Raw genomic sequence first — 22,526 nt, 5'->3', positions numbered from 1 at the left:
TTTTACAGAGATTTTTCTCCTTTCCATTTTACTGGAGAGAAAATTTTATTAATTTCTTCTTTTATAAGGAAGTAGAATAAATAGTAATGAAAGGATCAAAGTACGAGGGGAAAACTTTAAAAAATACATTTGTCACATAAAGACATTTTTACAGTGACTTGTAGAGATGTTAAAATAAAAGCTTTTTTATGTTTTGTTTGGCTTTGTTTCTACCTCTAGAAAATTCTGACTCACTTGAAGTTCATATTTTGTCGGGAGGTAGCAAACTCCAAATTGCCCGGTCCCAGCATTCAGACAGTGGAAACTATACATGCATTGCATCAAATATGGAGGGAAAAGCACAGAAAAATTACATTCTTTCAATTCAAGGTATGTGTGGTACACTCTGATCTGTCTTCAGTTTCTTTATTACATTCTATCTGTAGTACAAAATAAGTGTACATCTAAATAGATCATTTATAATTGATTCAAAATATCTCTTTTTTGCATGTTTTGGATATTTTATTTCTTTTCCAATTTATTGAGATATAAGTGATATAAAGAACTGTATCATTTTAGGGTGCACAGCATAATGATTTGACTTACAAAATATCATTAGATAAACAAAAAATACTGTCAATTTTCTGTCCTACATTTGCCAGTAGATAGTATTTTCATGAAAATGGACATAAATGTGGAGAAAACAATAGAAATTTCAAAATCTCTTTTTTTCATGTTTCCTGAAATGTTTACCTTCCTATAGTATATATTCTATTGAATTACTTGTTTATTTAAAACTGGAATAACTTATTTTGATGCTAAGCCTATAGGTCTCTTCCTATTGATATAGGTAAGATTTATCTCATGAAGATATTAAATATGTTCTAATTACTAGCCAAGGATTAGGTGAGCTTAAATAATCATGAATCTTATACTATTTTGGTTTGAGAATAAGGAGCATTGATTCACCCAAGAAATATTTAATTAACACTTACTATGTTCCAGCATAGAATTGAGCACTGCAGGGAGAACTTGCATCCTTTTGATTTTCAGCAAACCTTTGGGGTATTACTTTTGGCCTAATGTTTAAATTGAAATGGAATTCTAACTTGAAACTAAGTTGAAATGCTTGCTTTTTCCAATTTTATTATAGTTACTGAAAAGAATTTCTCATAAGTTATAAATGCAGTTGTGAATACGTATTATCTACCTGTTGCATGCTCTGTTAAAGCTAACTCCAGAAAATTGAAATTTTTTTCCAGTTTTATTGAGATATAATTTGACATATAACACTGTATAAGTTTAAGGTGTGCAACATAATGATTTGGTATATGTATATATTGCAAAGTGATCACAATAAGATTAGTTAAAACCCATCACCTAAAAACTGAAATTAAAGAAAAATTAAGATGTTTATGAGTCATAGTGGTTTCTCCTATTAGTGATGCTTTAAGATTTCAGAAGTAAAAAGGGAAAAACTGCTATTCAGAGATTCAGTGTCAGAAATTGCATGTTTAATTATGTTTAATGCACTAATAATAATAGATGCCAATCACGGGGTATGTGGTATGACCAAACATTTTGCCAGACTTTTTATATATGTTATTATGTCTTAGGACTAGAAATTGTATATAGGCATAGGGCCTAGTCTGCACTTTTCCTATATTATATACTTGTTATAGGATGTCTCATTTATATTCTTATTGATTCAACTTCTAAATTGTACAAATTTGATATAATTATTATCATCTTCTGGATGACTAAAATGAGATTCGGAGATATTATCTAGCAATGTGTTGGTAAATGTTTAACAGTTGACTCTGCAGACAAAAAGGTCTTGATTTGTAACCAATCATTTGTCAGTTTCTGTGGTGTAAGTATTCCCGCAGTGGCCCATTTCAAGGTATGAATATGATGGCACCAAACATGGAGTAGGAAAGATGTGCAAAATTGGCTCTTGCAAGCTGGTATGAGCTGCCTCCAGCACACCACTATAAGTATTTAGAAAGAATTAAAATGTATTTCTGACTTATACTACTGTCAATATTTTTATTACACATTATTTCTTTTTTTTAATCAATATTTCTTTTTGTGAAGTATAGTTGATCTACAATGTTGTGTTAATTTCTGCTCTACAGCAAAGTGATTCAGGTATACATCATATACATTCATTTTTTTTAAATATTCTTTTCCATTATGGTTTATCATAGGATATTGAATATAGTTCTCTGTGCTATACAGTAGGACGTTGTTGTTTATCCATTCTATAATATATATAAAAGCTTACATCTGCTAACCCCAGCATGCCACTCCATCCCTCCCCCAACCCCCCCTCCTCCTTGGCAACCACCAGTCTGTCCTCTATGTCTGTGATTCTGTTTCTGTTTCATAGATAGGTTCATTTGTGTCATATTTTAGCTTCCACATATAAGTGATATCATATGGTATTTGTCTTTCTGACTTATTTCACTTAGTATGATAATCTCTGGTTGCATCCATGTTGCTGCAAATGGCATATTTCATTCTTTTTTATGGCTGAGTAGTATTCCATTGTATATATGTACCACATCTTCTTTAGGTTGTTTCCATGTCTTGGCTATTGTGAATTGTGCTGCTGTGAACATAGGGGTGCATGTATCTTTTTTTTTTAATATATATATATATTTTTAAAATTTTTGGTTGCATTTGGTCTTCATTGCTGCACGCGGGCTTTCTCAACTTGTGACGAGCATGGGCTACTCTTCGTTGTGGTGCTCAGGCTTCTCATTGCAGTGGCTTCTCTTGTTGCAGAGCGTGGGCTCTAGGCACGTGGGCTTCAGTAGTTGTAGCACGCAGGCTCAGTGGTTGTGGTGCACAGGCTCAACAGTCATGGCTTGCAGGCTCTAGAGCGCAGGCTCAGTAGTTGTGGTGCATGGGCTTAGTTGCTCTGCGGCATGTGGGATCTTCCTGGACCAGGAATTGAACCCATGTCCCCTGCATTGGCAGGCAGATTCTTAACCACTGCGCCACCAGGGAAGTCCTGCATGTATTTTTCTGAATTATAGCTTTGTCTAGATATATGCCCAGTAGTGGGATTTCTGGATCATATGGTAATTGTATTTTTAGTTTTCTGAGGAACCTCCTTACTGTTCTCCATAGTGGCTTCACCAGTTTACATTTCCATCAACAGTGTAGGGGGGTTCTCTTTTCTACACACCCTCTCTAGCATTTGTTATTTGTAGACTTTTTGATGATGGCCATTCTGACTGGTGTGAGGTGATACCTCATCGTAGTTTTGATTTGCATTTCTCTATTAGTGATGTTGAATATCTATCTGTTCATATGCCTGTTGGCCATCTGTATGTCTTCTTTGGAGAAATGTCTGTTTAGGTCTTCTGCCCATTTTTCAATTGGGTTGTTTGTTTTTTTGTTGTTGAGTTGTATGTACACGTTATTTCTTTTTTTTCAATTAATTTTTTATTGGAGTATAGTTGCTTTACAATACTGTGTTATTTTCTACTGTACAGCAAAGTAAATCAGCTATATGTATACACACATCCCCTCTTTTTTGGATTTCCTTCCCATTTAGGTCACCACAGAGCACTGAGTAGAATTCCCTGAGCTATACAGTAGGTTCTCATTAGTTATCTATTTTATGCATAGTATCAGTAGTGTATATATGTCAATCCCAATCTCCCAATTCATCCCACCCCCCTCTTGCCCCCCTTGGTGTCCATACATTCTCTATGTCTGTGTCTCTATTTCTGCTTTGCAAGTAAGATAATCTATACCATTTTTCTGGATTCCACATATATGCGTTATATACAATATTTGTTTTTCTCTTTCTGACTTACTTCACTCTGTATAGTAGTCTCTAGGTCCATCCACATCTCTATAAATGACCCAATTTCATTCCTTTTCATGGCTGAGTAATATTCCATTGTATATATGTGCCACATCTTCTTTATCCATTCCTCTGCTGATGGACATTTAGTTGCTTCCATGGCCTGGCTATTGTAAATAGTGCTGCAATGAACATTGGGGTGCATGTGTCTTTTTGAATTATGGTTTTCTCTGGGTATATGCCCAGTAGTGGGATTGCTGGGTGGTATGGTAGTTCTATTTTTAGTTTTTTAAGGAACCTCCATACTGTTCTCCATAGTGGCTGCACCAATTTACATTTCCACCAACAGTGCAAGAAGGTTCCCTTTTCTCCATGCCCTTTTCAGCATTTATTGTTTGTAGATTTATAAAAAATAAACTTTATTGGAGTATAATTGCTTAACAATGGTGTGCTACTTTCTGCTGTATAACAAAGTTGTAGATTTTTTAATGATGGCCATTCTGACTGGTGTGAGGTGATACGTCACTGTAGTTTTGATTTGCATTTCTCTAATAATTAGTGCTGTTGAGCATCTTTTCATGTGTCTGTTAGCCATCTGTATGTCTTCTTTGGAGAGATGTCTATTTAGGTCTTCCGCCCATTATTTGATTGGATTTTTTTTTTTTTTTGATACTGAGCTCCCTGAGCTGTTTGTGTATTTTGGAGATTAATCCTTTGTCAGTTGCTTTGTTCGCAAATATTTTCACTTCTTCTGAGGGTTGTCTTTTTACCTTGTTTATGGTTTCCTTTTCTGTGCAAAAGCTTTTAAGTACACACTATTTCTTAAATGAATCATTAAGGTGAAAAACAAAGATGGCTAGAAAAAGGGAATAGAAATGATTAAATCTTGAAACCAATAATAAACCTATCGTTCAGAATAAATAATATTTAAATAGAGAAAGAATTAACCAACTTAGATACTTTTCTCAGATGTTTATGCCAAAATTTTATAAAACAGATCCCCCTGAACTGTATTAATTCTGAGCTATCTATTGAGGATTTAATCTAAGAGCGATTCTGTTTGGCCAGGAGGGGTGCCCATGAGGTAGATATGTCACCAACCACCATGAGCAAATAATTATACCAACTTACAATATAACAGGAATATTGAAGTGATTCCTCTACCTGTTCCTCATTTAAAAATAATTTATGGCAATAACAAGAGTTTGATCTTGAACCACAATCTAGAAAGAATGTGAAATAAAAATGGCATATTGTTCTGTGATTCTGTTGCATTCATTAGAATTTATATTCTTGTGCCTTGTTAATGAAAGTCAATTTTTTCTCCAAAGTTCCTCCAAATGTTGCTGGTGCTGAGATTCCAAGTGAAGTCAGTGTCCTTCTTGGGGAAAATGTTGAGCTGGTCTGCAATGCAAATGGCATTCCTACCCCTCTTATTCAGTGGCTTAGAGATGGAAAGCCCATAACTAACAGTGAAACAGAAAGAATTTGGTATGTGTGAAAAGAATTTCTGCATCATTAATTGTAATGTGTTCTACAGTTTTAGAGAGTTGGACACAGATACTCTCCTTGGAGAATCACTCAAAAGTATTTGTCTGTGTGTGTATGTGTTCCTTATTTATCAACTCTGTGTTATAAAATCTCCTCACATGTTCATTCCTGCAAGTGTTAGTTAACTGTTGTAGATTTTATTCCTCTAATTTCAGAACGTTTATACCAAAGTCCACATCATAAAATAATTCATTCTTCTTTCTTGCTAACATCAAACCAATTTCATCCTACAAAAGATTCATCAGTCATCTCTTAGATATGATTTTGTGTCCTGAAATCACCAAACCACCAGACATGCCATAGTGCTTGGCTCATTTTGAGAAAAGATACTATCATCATAACCTGGTTCATCTCCTATAGTGATTTGTCCAAATCCCGTTTTCAGCTGACACTTCATGCCACAAACCACATAGAGATGGAATGATAATGTGGTAAGGGATTCCTGCTACTTTCAACAACAAATGCCTTTTGAAGGACACTGCAGAATTCTACACTCTATTATTTCATCACAAAGCCCTATAATATACACATACCAGAATAATTATAATTACTCAAAGAATTATATATACCTCAGAAGGCATTAATTAAATGTATTGCAAACTTTGTCATTTTGAACCAGTATTTTAAATTTAAGGGTTTGCAGGATATTTTCTAATCAATGAATTGAATTTACATAATTTAAAGAAAAATAAATGTTATTTTCTTTGAAATCGTTTTATGTTAAAACTTAGACATTTGTCCCATTTACAAGATTAGGTAAATTGTCAAACAATGTTTTAGCTTAGAGGTACATTTTGAGTTTCAATTCTCTGGTGTGGACATTTCTGAATAGTTAAATATTTAGTTATTTATTAAATCAGCTGATATCAACCCTATTCTAAACCAAGTACTAGATAGTTGGTGGGACCTCAAGATCTTTAAGATAATATTTGTACTGAGGAATTTAGGATCTATTACTTCTTCTCTCACATTAAGATCCCAAATATACTTATATTTATATCCACTTTATTATTTGTTCCCAGCTACACAATATGTGTAGGTTTGTAAATGGGCCAATTTGTCAGTCAAATACAGTAATTTTTCCAAAGTCAACTTACTAATTTCCTTTGGTCATGGCAACTTGCTTTTTGTTTATTCATATGGTTAAACTCATGGAATTTTAAAATTCATAGTTTGAAAAAGAAAAAATAAAATAGACCCAGATAATAAGATTGTAATTATCAATAATTATATTTAATAACATGATATAGTAGAAATGGAGTATTTACTTTGGACACTGGGAGAATCTAATAAAATCACTATTGTAAGAATGACTGTAGATAGCAATTTAATCTCTTTATAAAACACAGGAAGTTTTATTTGATAATTAATGGTGTGTGAAGGGAATCAATAATGCAATAACCTTAATTTAGATATCATTGATAACCTAGTTGTATAGTTAGTATTCACTATTATGTAAATCAAAGGAAAAGCTTTAGCAATTTATAGAAAAATTTTTGCAAACGATACCCATACATAAATACTAAGTTGTTGTCAGTGTTTAAATAAATTATCATATCCTGCTCCTTCTCATTAAGAGTATTAGAAAGTTGTTTATAGCTAGATTTTTCACTTTAATTTATCACTGTAACATTCTTCAATTTTTATACCAGAGTTTTTATAATTTTCATTTAATTCCAGCTTATATTGACAACTAAGGACAAAACATTCTATCTCTGAGAAGAACATTTCTTTGCCCATGATTTGGATAGAAAGTTCCTAACCTGATTTTGTTCACTTCCTTTTTTCTCATAAGGAGGCAGTGGATATATGAGATCCATTACCGTAGCAGTTTAGCTGGTTGCTTGAAATCTCTACCAGTTTCACTAGCTCTGACTTTAACAGGCTTCCATGTACTTAGTGGAAAAGATTTGAACCATTATATCCAAAATGAAGATGCATTTTAGGGTGATTTTTTTTTAAAGAATATAATAATCTGGAATGAGTTTTCCAGAAATAGCTCCATATATATCATCTCAGTGCCTCTGATATAATCTTTTCTATAGGGTGACTGCAGATGGCAGCACATTAAACATTTACGAAGCCCTCCCATCTGACACGGGGAAATACACATGTGTTGCTACTAATCCTGCTGGAGAAGAAGACCGAATTTTTAACTTGAACGTCTATGGTAAATACGAAATTTCACCCTCTTTTGACTATGCTGCCTTAGGAATCGATCAGAAGAAATGAAGGTCCAGCAGTAGGTGTCTGAAGCATTTAGTTCTAAAATGTGATGTCCTTGTTGTTTCCTTTTGGGATACAAGGCAGAAATATAGGTAAATGTGGTTGAAATGATTGGAACTGGTAATACACATCCCTCTCCACCCCACCCCCTTCTCTCTCATTTTCTATATGATGTAGTTCCACCTGCAATTAGGGGTAATAAAGAAGCAGCAGAGAAACTAATGGCTTTGGTGGATACTTCAATAAATATTGAATGCAGAGCCACAGGGATGCCTCCACCACAGATAAACTGGCTAAAGAATGGACTTCCTCTGCCTCTCTCCTCCCATGTCCGGTTGCTGTCTGGAGGACAAGTTGTCAGGTCAGCTTTCATTGTGTATGATTTGCTAGACAAAGTTACTGTGATTGTAAACTTCAACTTCATCTAAATAACGTTTTTAAAATGTCTTTCCCTAAGCTTTTACTTTTGTTTCCCTTTCAGTATTTTTTTAGAAGAGGGGGGATAGCAAATATAAGTTTGGCATGGTTTATTATTCTTATTTAAATGCTCATGTTTTAGTAAGTTTGTATAAAATAGGTCTTTCATAGACATACATGTATCATATATTTTTTCAAGAACTACTATTATAGCTAAAACTATATGGCAAAATGATAGGAAGATGCTTACTACAATCGTGATTTTCATGATTTTCATCATTCTCTATTAATATGTATTTGAAAAAGATTCACCTCTCATATTGTGTTATATTTTCAGTGGCTCTGTCGAATAAATGGCATTGGAGGCATCTATATTTTGTTATGGATGGTTATAAGCTTTATAACTAACATTTCCCAAAATAAATCCCCTTCCTTAATCTTTGTATTATCACAAACGTTTTATTTGTATATGTTGAATGGGATCAAATTACAGAGTGTTGGGTCAAACTGTTTTTCAGGATTGTGAGAGCTCAGGTGTCTGATGATGCTGTGTATACTTGTGTGGCCTCCAACAGAGCTGGGGTGGATAATAAACATTACAGTCTTCAAGTCTTTGGTATGTCACCAGAAACAATCCTACTACTATACTGTGTGTCCAATATTAAACAACAGCCTTAATTTAAATATTGACGTATCAGGAAGGAGTGGTAAAATAGGATCTTAACTAGGGCTTCTAGAATGCCTGCTCTCCCCAGGGGTCCATATATATTGGAGCATACTGTCTGTCAAAGTACTTTTCTAACCTGGAATTTTGCATTCAGTGAAATCTGAATTTTTTAAAATAGTATTTCGATCCAGACACAAGACCAGTCTTTTCATACAAAGAGAGACTTAAGACTGTTTTCTAATAATGTTAGTGTCTCACTGAGAGTATTTAAAGTATGAATGGATGTGTGCATATATACTAAATATCTCTGTGTGTATGTTAGGTAGAGATAGAACTCAAAACATTCAATTTCTGAATTATTAAGATTTGCTAGACCAGAGTTCACGATCCCCAAGAATTTCTCAGAACAGTTAAGTAACTATTTACTATAGCCTACAAATGATTTATGTTGGATTATATACAATTTACTCTGGAACTTATTTTATTTATTCTACATAAAGTAGCTGGAAGTATACTTCTGTAATAATATACATTATAACAATTTAAAAGGAAAAACCTAAGATGTTGAAAAATGGCCAAATTTTAAAACACATTTAGTTTGTATGTTCTACAAGGAAACAGTATTGAGGTCTTATTGCTAACATTTTGGAAGGTTAAAAATTAGCCTACGTAACACATGCTTTTATAGTAAAGTCATACACTAATTAGATGGTATTTTAAATTCTATATTTTTATAGATCATAGAAACACTATAGAACTAATTGAACCATTTAAATCTTTTAATCTAAATTGATCTCAAATTATAATAGATATATAATTTTGTTTTGTTTTCTATACAGTACCACCAAAACTGGACAATGGGATGGGAACAGAGGAAATCACAATTGTCAAGGGTAGTTCCACCTCCATGCCATGTTTTACCGATGGAACCCCAACTCCCAGGATGTCCTGGCTTAGAGATGGCCAGCCTCTGGGGCTTGATGCCCATCTGTCAATAAGCTCTCAAGAAATGGTCCTTCAGCTCATCAAGGCAGAAACTGAAGATTCAGGAAGGTACACCTGCATTGCCTCAAATGAAGCAGGAGAAATCAGTAAACACTTTATCCTGAAGGTCCTAGGTAAGTAAAATAATTGGGAAATAAGTGATAATAAAGACAATAAGTAAGTATAATTCTTAGAATCTTTGGCTATAGGACAAAATTTGTAAAAACTTCATTGTACTTCATATTTCTGTTCTGTAATTCACCTAGGTTTACTTTTAGTATCTGAAGCATGTTAAGTTATTGTGTTTCTTATCTGTGTAAAAGGATGAACACTCCCACTTGTAAAACATTATTCATTGACAGTGCCATACAACCAATTGATAAGTAGCTTTTTAACTTCTTTGAAGAACTGAAATCACTTCTGATGCTAGTAATTTAATGGAAAAGCATGATATTTATACTATTATGTTATTCCAAACAATTTTGAAACGATCCAGTCTGTAGATTATAGTTGTAATGGTCATTTCAAATAGTCTAGTTCTGTTTACTCTTTTGTGCATTAAAATAAGTATTTTAAATAGGTATTCCAGTGTTCTACATGCAAATAAATAGTATAAAGGGAAAACATCTTTTCCTTGAAGTAAAACAATTTGACTTCGGAAGAGAAATGAAAATGAATGAAATGAATTATTTCAATAATCAATAATTTTTTGGAGTTGTTTTTTTTCACGATGATTGAGGTAAAACCTCAGGCTCTTTACATTTTTTTCTAACAAAATGCACCCCACAAGGAAAAATAAGAATTTTGGCAAGAGTCTAGCCAAATGTTTTCAGGACATCCTATGATCTTTCTTGTAGCACCTATTACAATTTTAAGTATTTGTGTAACCTTAAAAGTCTGTTTCATCCTTAGTTAAACTCTGTGATGATCAGTACCCTTTTTACTTATTGCTGTATTCCCAGGGCTTAGCATGGCATTTGACACATAATATTTATCTGTTGGCTTGAACTGAATGGAACTAGGTACTTATCAGGTGGATCGAAGTGAGTTTTAACTGTAGCAGGAGACAGAACAATATCTAAATAAACAAACAGAAATACTGTGGTGTAGATGAGTATTCCATAGAATGAAAGGTAGTAGTGGAGGCAGTACACCAGAATATTTAGAGACAAAAGGCAGGAGAAAAGCATGTGTTCGTAAGGAAGGATGGGATAACAAATTCCCATATACCAATTCACAGAATATGAGGAATATCAAGAGATGACATCTTGTACATTAATTATTCACCTATTAATTGTTAATTATTGACTATACATTATGTGCCAGGCATGTTTCTAGTCAACATGTAACAAATAATTATTGGACACCTACTATGTGACACATGGTATGACAAGTACTTGACTGCATCACTGAATAGGAAGGATGTGGTCTCAGCCCTCAAGTCCCTGCATTGGTGGGGAACATAGATATTGAAAAAGTAATTACTTATGAGTGTGATAAGGATGATATGGTGAAAATTAAATTCTGTGGGAAGGTTCAAAGAAGGTCTCTTCAAGGATACATCTAAGCCTTAAAAAGTAAGACTATAGAGATGAGTGAGGAGATGCCTACACCTTTTACCTAGAAATGATAAACCTTGAGTTGTCTATCTGTGCTTACTGAAGCTGAGCGTAATAGCAAGAGTAGAAGACAAGACTGGAAATATAACTGGAACTGGACAGAAGCCATACTGTGAAGAGCCTCAGTTAGAGAATTTGGGCCTCATTACGAAGGCAGTAGAAGAAGCTTAAGCAGGAATATGTTACAGTCAGATTTCACTTCCAAAAAATTCCCTCTAATGACAGAGCGAAGAATGAATCGAAGAGTCTGTTATACTCACACAGGCCTAAAAATACAGGGGCCTGGTGTAGCATGTGGCAATGGAGAAAAAAAGAAGGAAGACTTCTGCAGGAATTCTAGAACCCAGGAGCAGAATCACGGCCCAGTACATTTCTGGATGTAGAACACAAAAAAAGAAAAATAACACCAATGTTGTTAGAGTCACATACAAAGAACAACCTTCCCACCTGCAGGGTTTACAAGGATATTCTCTTAAAACAGATTTGAAAACTGGCTTAACAGAAGGATGAGCAGTTTTAGCATTTCAGCATCTGTTGAAACCTAATTCCATTAAAACCTGAAAAACTTCACTCTGATCTATATTACAATAGAAATGTGAATTTGAGTGTCCTAATTTGATGAAGCACTAATCTCAACTTAATTCTATCCACCTGCTGGGAGGTGTCATGGTGTATTAGTGGTTCTGAAAGTCCACTATGGGTAAAATACTAAAAACAAGGGAGAAGATCATGCAAAATAAAGCTAGTGGGTACAGGAGTTGACAGGGTTCAGGCTATGAAGGGACTGTTGACCACATTAAGGATTTTGTGTTTTGTCCTAGAACAATGGGAAACCATAAAAAGTTCTAACAAGTGGAATGCCATGAGTAGAGTTGCAGTTTGGAATGACCACTCTGTGATTGCAAAGTGGAGAGCGGCTTGGAGTGGGTTCTGAGAGACAGTGTGTTATTAGGAATTGTGTCTGGCTGTGATTAACAGAGAGTCTAAACATGATGACTTAAAGAACTTTTGTTTTTCTCACTGAATGAGGTGTCTGGAGGTGGGCAGTAGTTGCATTGGTTCTGCAGTTCAGATCTTAACAGTTCTCCTGGCCTTTGGCCTTTATATCATAGTCAGACCGTGATCATGCATTGGCTGCTCACCCCCAGCATCATTATAGGTAACAACAGAGCAGAAAAAATGGGAAAGGCAAAGAACTGCCCCTTTCAGTATTTTCTTAGAATCTCCACAAAACTACCTCTACTTATATCTCATTGGTCAGAATCTTCACATGCTACTCCATCTACCATCTACTAAAGAGGCTAGGAAATGTAGTTTTTAGCACTTTGACAGCCCTAACAAAATTGAGGTCTGTTAATAAGAAAGAAACAAGTAAATGATATTGGGTAGGCAGCTACAGCCAGGAAGGAGGAGATATTAGTCCAAGTAAACGGTATTATAGCTCAGATTAGTGATGCAAGTGAGAGGAAAAGATGTATTCTAGAACTAGTTGCAGGTAGAATTATTAAGACTTGGTGGTGGATTTGGCCATATGAGAGTGATGACAAGGAACAAGATATCGAGGATGACTCCCAGCTTCTGGTTTATGTGACTGACCAGTTGGTGGGTTTCATCACATAAATGCAGGGAATGCTGGAAAAAGACCAGGTTTTGAGGGAAAAGGTAACAGGTTCCGTCTGAATACATGATGAGTTTGAAGTTGTTTTCCAACCCACTGAAGATGCTTATGTGATAATTATATATATGGATCTAGAGCCCAGGAGAGAGATCTAGGCTAGAAATATAAGTTTTGGAGTCATCAAAGTATGGACAACTCCTATTCTGCTCAAAGTACAAGACATATGGACAAGATACAGAGTAAAATGGTTCACAATCACTTAACACATGTAAGATCTGATGACTGGTATTTGAACCAGTTGGGTACATGTTGTTATTTTAAATCTAGTACTGTAAGCTTTTGAGATTAAGGGCGTGCTTAAATAATCTTTGTATCCACAGTGACAGACACATAGTAAATAAGCAATAAGTGAGAGGAATAAAGAATTGACTGTAGTCAAATGGAGAATCAGATAAGTGCTTTTCCATCCAGCGTGCTATGGAAATTAAAAGGGATAGAAATTTTATAGTTTGTTGAGAGAATCAAGAAAGGACTTACGGTTTTTACAAATGAACATAATGATACTAAAGTGACCTTGAGAGTACTTGAACATGCTCAGTTAGGGGATGGTGGGACTATTGGAGATATTCCAGTAGAAGGAATAGCATTAGTAAAGTCACAGAGCAAGAAGGGACTGAACTTGTTGAGGGAGAAAAGTAGTCTAGTTTGAAGTCTAGGTTATATAAAGTGTTTTAAAAGTAAATAATGTTATAAAGAGAGATTGAGGCTATGTTGTGGAAGGCTTGGAAGCCATGATGAGGAGTTTGTATTTAATTCAATGAGCAACATGGAGACACTGACATCTTTTAACCAAGAAATCTTGGATTGATCTAAAATGCACTTAAGAGAATGTATTTTGACAGCAAAACGTAATAAGATGCATGAAAGTGAAAAAGAGTAGTCATGGCTTAACCATGGTTTCTTAACCATAGTTAAGAAACTCTGACTTCTTAATTATAATGCATTAAATATATTATCTTTTTCCAGAAAGGAAAACGAGGACCAAAGATACAAATTTTTAGGAGGCAGTTTTTAATAATAACGCCAACAGATGTAGTAGACTTAGTAGTAGTTAAACTTTCTTAAAACCTTTAATTATAAAATAAAACAGATTCAGAAACACAAAAGAAATGTAGTTTATAGGTTATTTCATTGAATCCTCACAATACTTAGTTTAGAGATTTGCCCAAATCCACTAACCTAATAATTGTTGGAGCTAAGATCCAAATTCAGGCTATTTGATTCCAGATCCTCTGCTGTGAACCTCTGCTCTAAACTATGTGCCTGACTTTAAACACACACACACGCACACACACACGCACGCACACACACACACACACACACACACACACAGCTAATCCTTGGAGCTGTCCAACAGCTATTTTTGCTGCCTTGTGAAATAGTAAGCTGGAAACGTTAATAGAAAATTTGAATGATCTATGTAAGGGAAATCTGTTTTAAAGTGATTCCTAAACTCAGGAATAGTTGGACTAAGAAACTTTACTGTTTGCTCCAAGTGTTTAGATTCCGTAACATCCTCTTGAGAAAGGTAATTTAGAAGTATAAATAACAAAAAAGGAAGTTATTTCTGCCCAGACATAACAAATGTGGTTTATGCAGAAATGGTCTCCAAATGTAACTGTTTTTTCTTCTGCTTAGTCATTGTTTCCTCTTAAAGTTCTGCACGGAAAAAATGATTGCAAAATTCCATAGCATTTACCCATTGCTTTTGTAGAACCAATAGATATTTAAAAGGTGCAAAAATACACTACTATATTTAAGTAACTCTCTTTTAAAAATAGTACAAGATTAGTTTAGTTTTTATAGTTTTCAAATCTTTACAGTTAAGTAAGACTGCTCTAATTATCTGAATCCCAACTGCTGAGCTATAATTACCTTAAATAGCTTGCCATTTACTTCATGATCTATTACAGGCATGATCCATCTTTTTTAAAATAGTGCCAGTAGGGACTTACCTGGTGGCACAGTGGTTAAGAATCCGCCTGCCAGTGCAGGGAACCCGGGTTCGAGCCCTGGTCTGGGAAGATCCCACATGCCATGGAGCAGCTAAGCCCATGTACCACAACTACTGAGCCCGCAAGCCACAACACCAGAGCCCACGGGCCACAACTACTGAAGCCCTTGCACCTAGAGCCTGTGCTCCGCAACAAGAGAAGCCACCGCAATGAGAAGACCACGCACTGCAAGGAACAGTAGCCTCCACTCACCACAACTAGAGAAAACCTGCGCACAGCACCGATGACCCAACGCAGCCAAAAATAAATAAGTAAATAAATCTATTAAAAAAAAAATAGTGCCAGTGAAAAGATAATGCACAAAGACTTACATAGTGCTGGCATTTAATAAATTGTCCCTCAATAAATTGCAAAAAAGATAAAATAGTTCCAGTGACAAATGATAACAACATCTAGGAATTATTTTGGTATCCTTGTTCAAATCAATTTGCATTGTACGAACATATTTGTGTTGAATTTTAAAGTTTTTCTGATCTGCAGTATTTTATCAAACAGCAAGTTTATTTTGTTGTTGTTTTTCATTCCTTTTAAATAGAACCACCTCATATCAATGGATCTGAAGAACCTGTAGAGATGTCAGTAATTGTTAATAATCCACTTGAACTTACCTGCATTGCTTCTGGAATCCCAGCTCCTAAAATTACCTGGATGAAAGACGGACGGCCCCTTCCACAGGTGGATCAGATGCAAACTCTTGGAGGAGGAGAGGTTCTTCGAATATCTAATGCTCAGGTAAGTTCAGAGTTCATACAACTATTTTCCGGGTTAAACTTCTTACTTGCTAATCTATGAGAAATGTTGGAGAAGTTGTCTTGGAGTCAATATATCACAGATCTCTGTAACGTTAGCAAGGGTAGATTGGTTCTATAACATGCATGATTGGGTAGACACTCACAAAGTAACATGCCTAGAAGGAAGAAGTGAAATTATCGTATTAAACACAGAAGAAAGCAAGTTACCTTCACATTAATTTTTGCAAGTTTTCACAATTTTATAAGTGATAACATATTTCCCGAAGCCCTTAATTTGTGCCATGTAGCCCTTTACAGAAATGGCAAAAAGCAATCCAACATACGTATATGTGAGGCTTCAGAGAGCACTTTTGATCTCTAGAAAGAAATCTCAGATGTGAAAATCTGAAGAGACACAATTTTTCAAAAAATGATCAATTCAATAAAATTGTTCTTTTAGTTTGTGTTTAAGGAAATTAATCTGAAATATAAATATATTAAAGAGAAGTATGTCTGGGATGTCTTATTGTAACAATATACTGTTCTACAAACAAAGGCAAACCTTATATTACAAATATCCATGTGTTCCTTAACGTCCTCATCTGTAAACTGGGGATAAAAACAGTAATAATACTGAACATATATACTTGGGGTTTTAGAGACAGTCTAACTTGATGTGCTTAGACTGGTGCCACGGGCATGAAGTGATGCTAAAACGGAGTTAGAATGATTGCTGTTGTTGCTGATTTTATTGTTATTATAATCATCATTTCTTTAAAAGTAGAATAATACATTATTTAATCATATTTCATGTACATTTTCACTGAGGAAACAAAAGAAAGGGAGCTGGAAAAGAGAGCTAAGGGTTGTAAATCGTGTCAGTCTTATGTTCAGCTATGGGCACTATCACACCCGTGACCATCATGACAACTCTGTGAGGCAGTGTCTTTATCCCCTTTCTACAAATCCAGAAACAGACACAGAAAGATTAAGTATTCACCTGCCAAATACTTAACCACTGCTCAGTCCTGGGTGTGGTTCAAAAGCGTAGCCAAAGCACGGGTCTGGCGGAGCACGGCAGAGCTTGGAGACTGCGAGGCGACCCCCCCCCCACCGCCACCCGGGAGCGGCGGGGCCCCCGGAAGCGCACCCCTTGGCCAGGGCCGGGAGCCGCCCTAGTCGGTGCCCCAAGCCGAGGGCGGTCCGCCTTCCTCCCAGCAATCTGCCATCCGGAGTGCGACCAGAGGGCATGCCAGATCCACCAGGGACGCCGCTTGCAGGCCGCGGGTATAGAAGAAAGCATGGCCTCGCTCGGCCCCGAGCGAGGAAATGGCAGCTGCCGAGCCCAGCGGGACCATCACCCCCATTAATGAGAAGCACGATCTTCAAGTTATCCCGCAAGAGGGCTGTAGTGAACCAATGGTTCAAGACCTGGCCCAGGTTTTTGCAGAGGCCACAGGGGTCCCGCTGCCTTTTCAGAAACCCATATTTAAGGGAAAATCTCTGAAGGAAATGGAGACGCTGGTGTCAGCACCTGGAATACAAAATGGTTGCCGGGTCATGTTACTTGGGAAAAAGAACAGTCCAGAGGAAGAAGTTGAACTAAAGAAGTTGAAAGATTTGGAGAAGTCTGTGGAGAAGATAGCTGACCAACTGGAAGAGTAGAATAAAGAGCCTTCCGGAATCCAGCAGGGTTTTCTAGCCAAGGATTTGCAAGCTGAAGCTCTCTGCAAACTCGATAGGAGAGTAAAAGCCACAATCGAGCAGTTTATGAAAATCTTGGAAGAGCTCGACACACTAATGCTGCCAGAAAATTGCAAAGACAGTAGAATGAAAAGGAAGGGTTTGGTGAAAAGGATTCAGGCGTTCCCAGCTGAGTGTGACACAGTGGGGCAAAGCATCCCAGGAGACGGAGCGACTGCAGGCCACAGACTTGGCCCCGGCTGACTGAGGTGAGGCGGAGAAGGCTGTGCTGTCCTGAAGAACAGCTGCACCAGCTCTGGTCTCTCTGGAACAGAAGTTCCTTCCGTGCTTTCCCCGGGGCAGCTGGGGACAACTGGCCGATTGCCAGTTTTCCTCCCCTTATTTCCCCCCACACACACTGCCAATGAACAAGTATTGTCTGTACAATCTTTAGCGCTCCTATCAGTTTCTCATTTTGTCTGTGTGTATCTGTGCTGTCCAGCAGCCCACCTTGTCTGGAGAGGGCCTCCCCTGCCCAAGTCTTCCCAGCTTTTTTGACCTTTGGGTGCTTTCTTTGGGCTGGTGAGAGCTCTTATTTGTCCTGGGGTAGTTCCGGCTTTATCAGCTATCCTGGTCTTCAGATACGTGAGGCCGTTTTGCCATTATGATCCCATAGTCCCATCCGTGTAAACCAGAATCATCAGGAGGCTGCGTCTGGTCAGGAATGTTGGGAATGGCTCAGGACAGGTGTTTGGCACACAGGGACTCCAGGTATCTCTCATTGTGACCTAATTCTGGAACAGCTGGCTGGGTTGTGGGTTCACAGACCCTGACTTCACCCCCCAGTAACCCTGGCCAGCCACAGGCCATGAGGTCTCAGGGGGCCATTCCTGCAGTGGGGCCTGTGGTTGATACATGGACTTCCTTGTCTCCAAGCAAATCTCTAGGAGGTTAGAACCCAGAGATGACTAAGTCTCTGCTCGAAACCGGATCAGAGCCATGGCTTAGGAGGGGCAGAGAGGGGAGACAGAATGAATAAAGCAGGCAGGTAGTGAGGGCCACCATAAACTTCTCAGGAGTTCCTTCAAAGGCATTTCTGTTAACCATACCCTTCTGAGATCTACATTTCCTTCGAGTTCCTTCGAGGCTGTTTTTGTCTGTTTCGTGGCCTTTTTCCCCTTCATCGTTATTTAAAAAATAAAACAGTTTATATATACGTCAGCAAGCAGAAGAGTGTTTAGACTTTTTTTTCCTTTTGGTAGATGAAGTATGGAAAGCAAAAGCCTTCTGAGGTTCTAGTCTAGTTATATTATAAAGTTGAGCGTTGCCCTGCATGCCAGAACTCTTAAACAGGTCAGCTGCTGTCACCCCATTTTTTCACACAGTGCCCAGGAGACAGGCTCCCAACAGGCCACTCTGAGGCCAACCTTCCTTGGCAGAGAGGGTGTCTGTGAAGTCCCAGGCATTTAGGGCTGCGTGGGTGGGACTAGGACAAGGTGGTGGTTAGGGGTGGACAAGTGGACGAGGCTTGGGGCCCGGCCCGCCCACCCCCAGCTTTAATCAGAGCAGTCCAGTATTTCTCAGTTTCTAGTAGTAGCTGTGTGGCCTTGGGCCACAGCACGTTCCTGTGTGTCAGATACCGTTCTGAGTTCTTGAGGTGTATTTGTCATTGAATCCTCACACCGTCTAGGACATAGGCAGATACTATCCCTCTTTTAGAGATGAGCTTAGGTAATTTGCTCAAGATCATAGAGTAAGTAACAAAGTCAGGACACAAACTGGGCAGCTTGATTCCGAGCCCATGTTCTTAATCTCTACCGGTTTGCCTCCCGACTGACATGGGGTTGCTCACACCCTCTCATTTTCTCTTTTCCTTCTATTTATCTCCCATGTTGGCCTCTGCACTTCCCCTCTGGCCCTCTCCAGTTCATTCTCCACAGAGTGGCTGAGTGATCATGAAGTACACATCTTATCATGTCAGTCCCCTGCTTAAAAACCTCAATGGCCCCCATTTCTCTTGGGATAAAGGCCAAGGTCCTTACCCTGCTCCCTTCTCATCTCGGGCCACTCTCCTGTTTGCTCTCTGCTGTCAGCCACTCTGGTCTAGTTCAGGCCCTCAGGTGCTCTGTACCCTCTCCCGCCCTGGGGTCTTTGCACATGCTGTTCCTCTGCTTGAACAGTTCCACGCCATCCTTCCCCTACCCCTACCCCTGTCCTAGGTGACTCCTGTTCATGCTTCAGAACGTAAATGTCTCTTCCATGGAGAAACCTCACCTACTACTGTCTGAGAACATCAAGCCCTCGGGTGATATCCTGTCACAACTTGTCATGACTTTTTACAATAAAGAGCATTTATCATGATCTATGATGATTTATTTGTGGGATTGTTTCATTAATATTTGCCTTTAGGCTAGACTGTGAGTTCCTTGGGTTAAGGAGCTTCTTCATCCTGTTAACAGTATATTTCAAGCACCTTGTCTGGTTTATATTAGGTGCTCAATAAATATTTGGAGAATGAAAAAAAAAAAAAACATAGCCAGTGGAACTCAGCCCAGTTCTTGTTTCTAACATCAAGGAGAACACACCTTCCATTCCCCTCTTCCCTCTGTCAAGCACTTCAATAACCCAGAGAAAACTCAGGTCCAACTGTCAAACCACATACTGAATCAAAACCCTTGAATGTTATAATTTCAACAGACCAAAAAGGAAGCAAAAGAATTTTGTAACATAGGGAATAGCATGGAGACAGGGAAGTGTGTGCACTAGAACCATAAGTATAAAGGAATCATGGTAAATAAAGCTTTAGAGGGAAATTAAGGCCACATTACACTAGGTCTTAAATGTAAGAATGAAAAGTTATGTTATAACAAGACAAAGTTTCCATAGAGTGTTAAATGGTGACCCACACATTCTAGCTTTTGTGGAGAATACAAATCTAATACATAAGATGTTTCTCAGCCTTCAAGGAATTTCCAATTTTCTAAGAAAAATAAAACTACATAGGACCAGATTAGGAAAACAATAAGAAAAACATTATAGAATTGAAAAATATTATCAAGTCTCAAGACTGCTCTTGGTTCCTCTGGTCCTCTGTGTTTTCACAACATTTGGTACATATCTCTGTTAAAGCACTTATTACTAAATTATATCTTAGTTACCTGTGTCTTTTTGTGTATGTAACTATAGCATGTAGTTATGCCTGCTACCTAATGGATGCTTTGCAAATTGCAAACTGTGTGGTAAAGACAAGAGTTTGCTAACACATTTTCCATTAAACCCTCATTCTGTAATTTATTCCAAAGGGAGAAAAATTCTGTGACCAAGTAGATCTGAAAAACTTTATATACTGTACCTTTCTCTCCTTTGTGAGCCATAATGCATGTCAACAACTCTGCAAACTCTTACTCCAAAGAAACCTGACTAACTATAATTTTTTAAACACCCTATTAACAGAACACACTTTAGGAAATGTAGCTACTAATAGTAACTGTCAATATTCAGAAGGGTATAAGTTGTCAGGAAATGTTTCTTGGAGAAGGCAAGATCTCAAAACAGTCATGAATGATAGTGCAAGTTTGGCTAAGACACGACAAGTGGAGGGGGCAATATGATTTGGGAATAAACTGAATTGGTGGAGTAAGAGTTGACTTTTAGAGGTTTGAAAGATATGATGAGAAATTTAGAAATTATTCTCTAGGCAGTAGTGCATGACTTCCAATTCTTAATTGAAGGACGATGAGACAGTCATTCTTCTAAAGTCATATTTAATTTTCCAAATATACTAGTATTAAATTTTTTCAGTGGACTTTTTGCAGCCTACCAAAACGTTTTTCCATAAACTATAAAGTCAGTTTTGAATGTAAAAAGTTTAAAATTCCCAGTGTTCTAGGAGTATTCATGAATAAAATAAATGAAAACAGGATTTTCTACTTTTCCAAAATATATTTTTCACAGTAGTAAGATCATCTGTTTTTCAGTGTATCGTTTACACATACATAAGACATCCTCTACACAATGTCAAATATGAATGAAGACTAACACTTCCAGTGGAAACTATGTATGGAGATTTTTAAAGAAATGTTTCTGGTTTTTGTCAGAAAATAGTAGATTTTGCTGTCAGCCTGACCTATTTACAGCCAAATTACATAATATAGCTATTTTGTTTCACCATGTATATCAAAGGTAGACTAAAAATGTGGTATTAATGTGCTTTATTAAAATAACCTGATATTTTATTTACTTTTTTGGTTGGTTAGTTGATTGGTTGGTTAATGTATTTTATTTTCTTCAGGAAGACTCCAGTAGAATTTTCAGTCTGCAATTTAAATTTATAAATACTTATTTCTTCAATAAATACTGTAGTATCTAGTCTGTCATGTATGGTGGTAGGTCTTATATGTATCTGCCCTTTCTGAGATCATTAAATATACCTAATATGCAAACATTTTGAGATCAAATACCAAAACCCTGTTAAATCTATGTCAAATACATAGATTTACATGTAACAGATGTCAAGCCATGCCCAGTATCAGTATCAAATGTAACTGATACACTTAACTGTTAAATATTAAATGTTAAATGTTAAAACATTTAACTGATACACTTAACTGTTAAATGTTAAATGTTAAATGTTAAAACCATTTATTAAATTTTATTACTGTACTCTTAATGATATCTTGCTCTGTGTGAGACTTCTATATTCATTCTAATATTTATTCTCATCACCAAAACCAGCATGTTAACATTGTGTCATTCACTTATTCAAATTTTATAGGTGGAAGATACAGGAAGATACACGTGTCTGGCATCCAGTCCTGCAGGAGATGATGATAAAGAATATTTAGTGAGAGTGCATGGTAAAGTTGGCAAAATGTCCTGCAGTCCATCATACATTAATACCTAATTAAAAGGCATAATTTATGGGACATAGAGCAACTGTCTAACATATCATAAAACTATGTTTATATATTAGGAAAAATGTATTTTGCAAATCTGATTTTTATATTTGATCACAGTAGTCCATTAAACTATTGTTGGGAATAGTTTAATGGATTTTTTGAGTTATTTGTTTTGTTCCTGCACAAATAATTCATATTCATTGGTTTTAAATCATAGAGTATAAATTATCTAAATCAATCATAATCTCATCACAC

At 36.7% G+C, this 22,526-nt stretch overlaps 1 protein-coding gene and 1 pseudogene across 3 annotated transcripts in view; both read left to right on the top strand.

Moving 5' to 3' along the window:
- HMCN1 (hemicentin 1) overlaps positions 1-22,526 on the top strand; it is a 508,266-nt gene that overhangs the window by 372,891 nt on the left and 112,849 nt on the right. For all 3 annotated transcript variants that reach the window (XM_029226849.1, XM_029226848.1, XM_029226847.1), the window contains exons 63-70: positions 220-369; positions 5,134-5,293; positions 7,399-7,523; positions 7,757-7,940; positions 8,515-8,612; positions 9,503-9,781; positions 15,495-15,691; positions 22,148-22,229. In XM_029226849.1, the coding sequence (XP_029082682.1) occupies positions 220-369; positions 5,134-5,293; positions 7,399-7,523; positions 7,757-7,940; positions 8,515-8,612; positions 9,503-9,781; positions 15,495-15,691; positions 22,148-22,229 (1,275 nt within the window). The remainder of the gene's footprint in view (positions 1-219; positions 370-5,133; positions 5,294-7,398; positions 7,524-7,756; positions 7,941-8,514; positions 8,613-9,502; positions 9,782-15,494; positions 15,692-22,147; positions 22,230-22,526) is intronic.
- On the top strand, positions 16,938-17,641 carry LOC114897787 (annotated as a pseudogene).

Source organism: Monodon monoceros, unplaced genomic scaffold (assembly GCF_005190385.1).
Source record: "Monodon monoceros isolate NGI ecotype Baffin Bay Population unplaced genomic scaffold, NGI_Narwhal_1 Super_Scaffold_18, whole genome shotgun sequence".
Lineage (NCBI taxonomy): Eukaryota > Metazoa > Chordata > Mammalia > Artiodactyla > Monodontidae > Monodon > Monodon monoceros.
The sequence above is the reverse complement of the archived record's forward strand: the minus strand, read 5'-3'. Positions and strand labels throughout refer to the sequence as shown.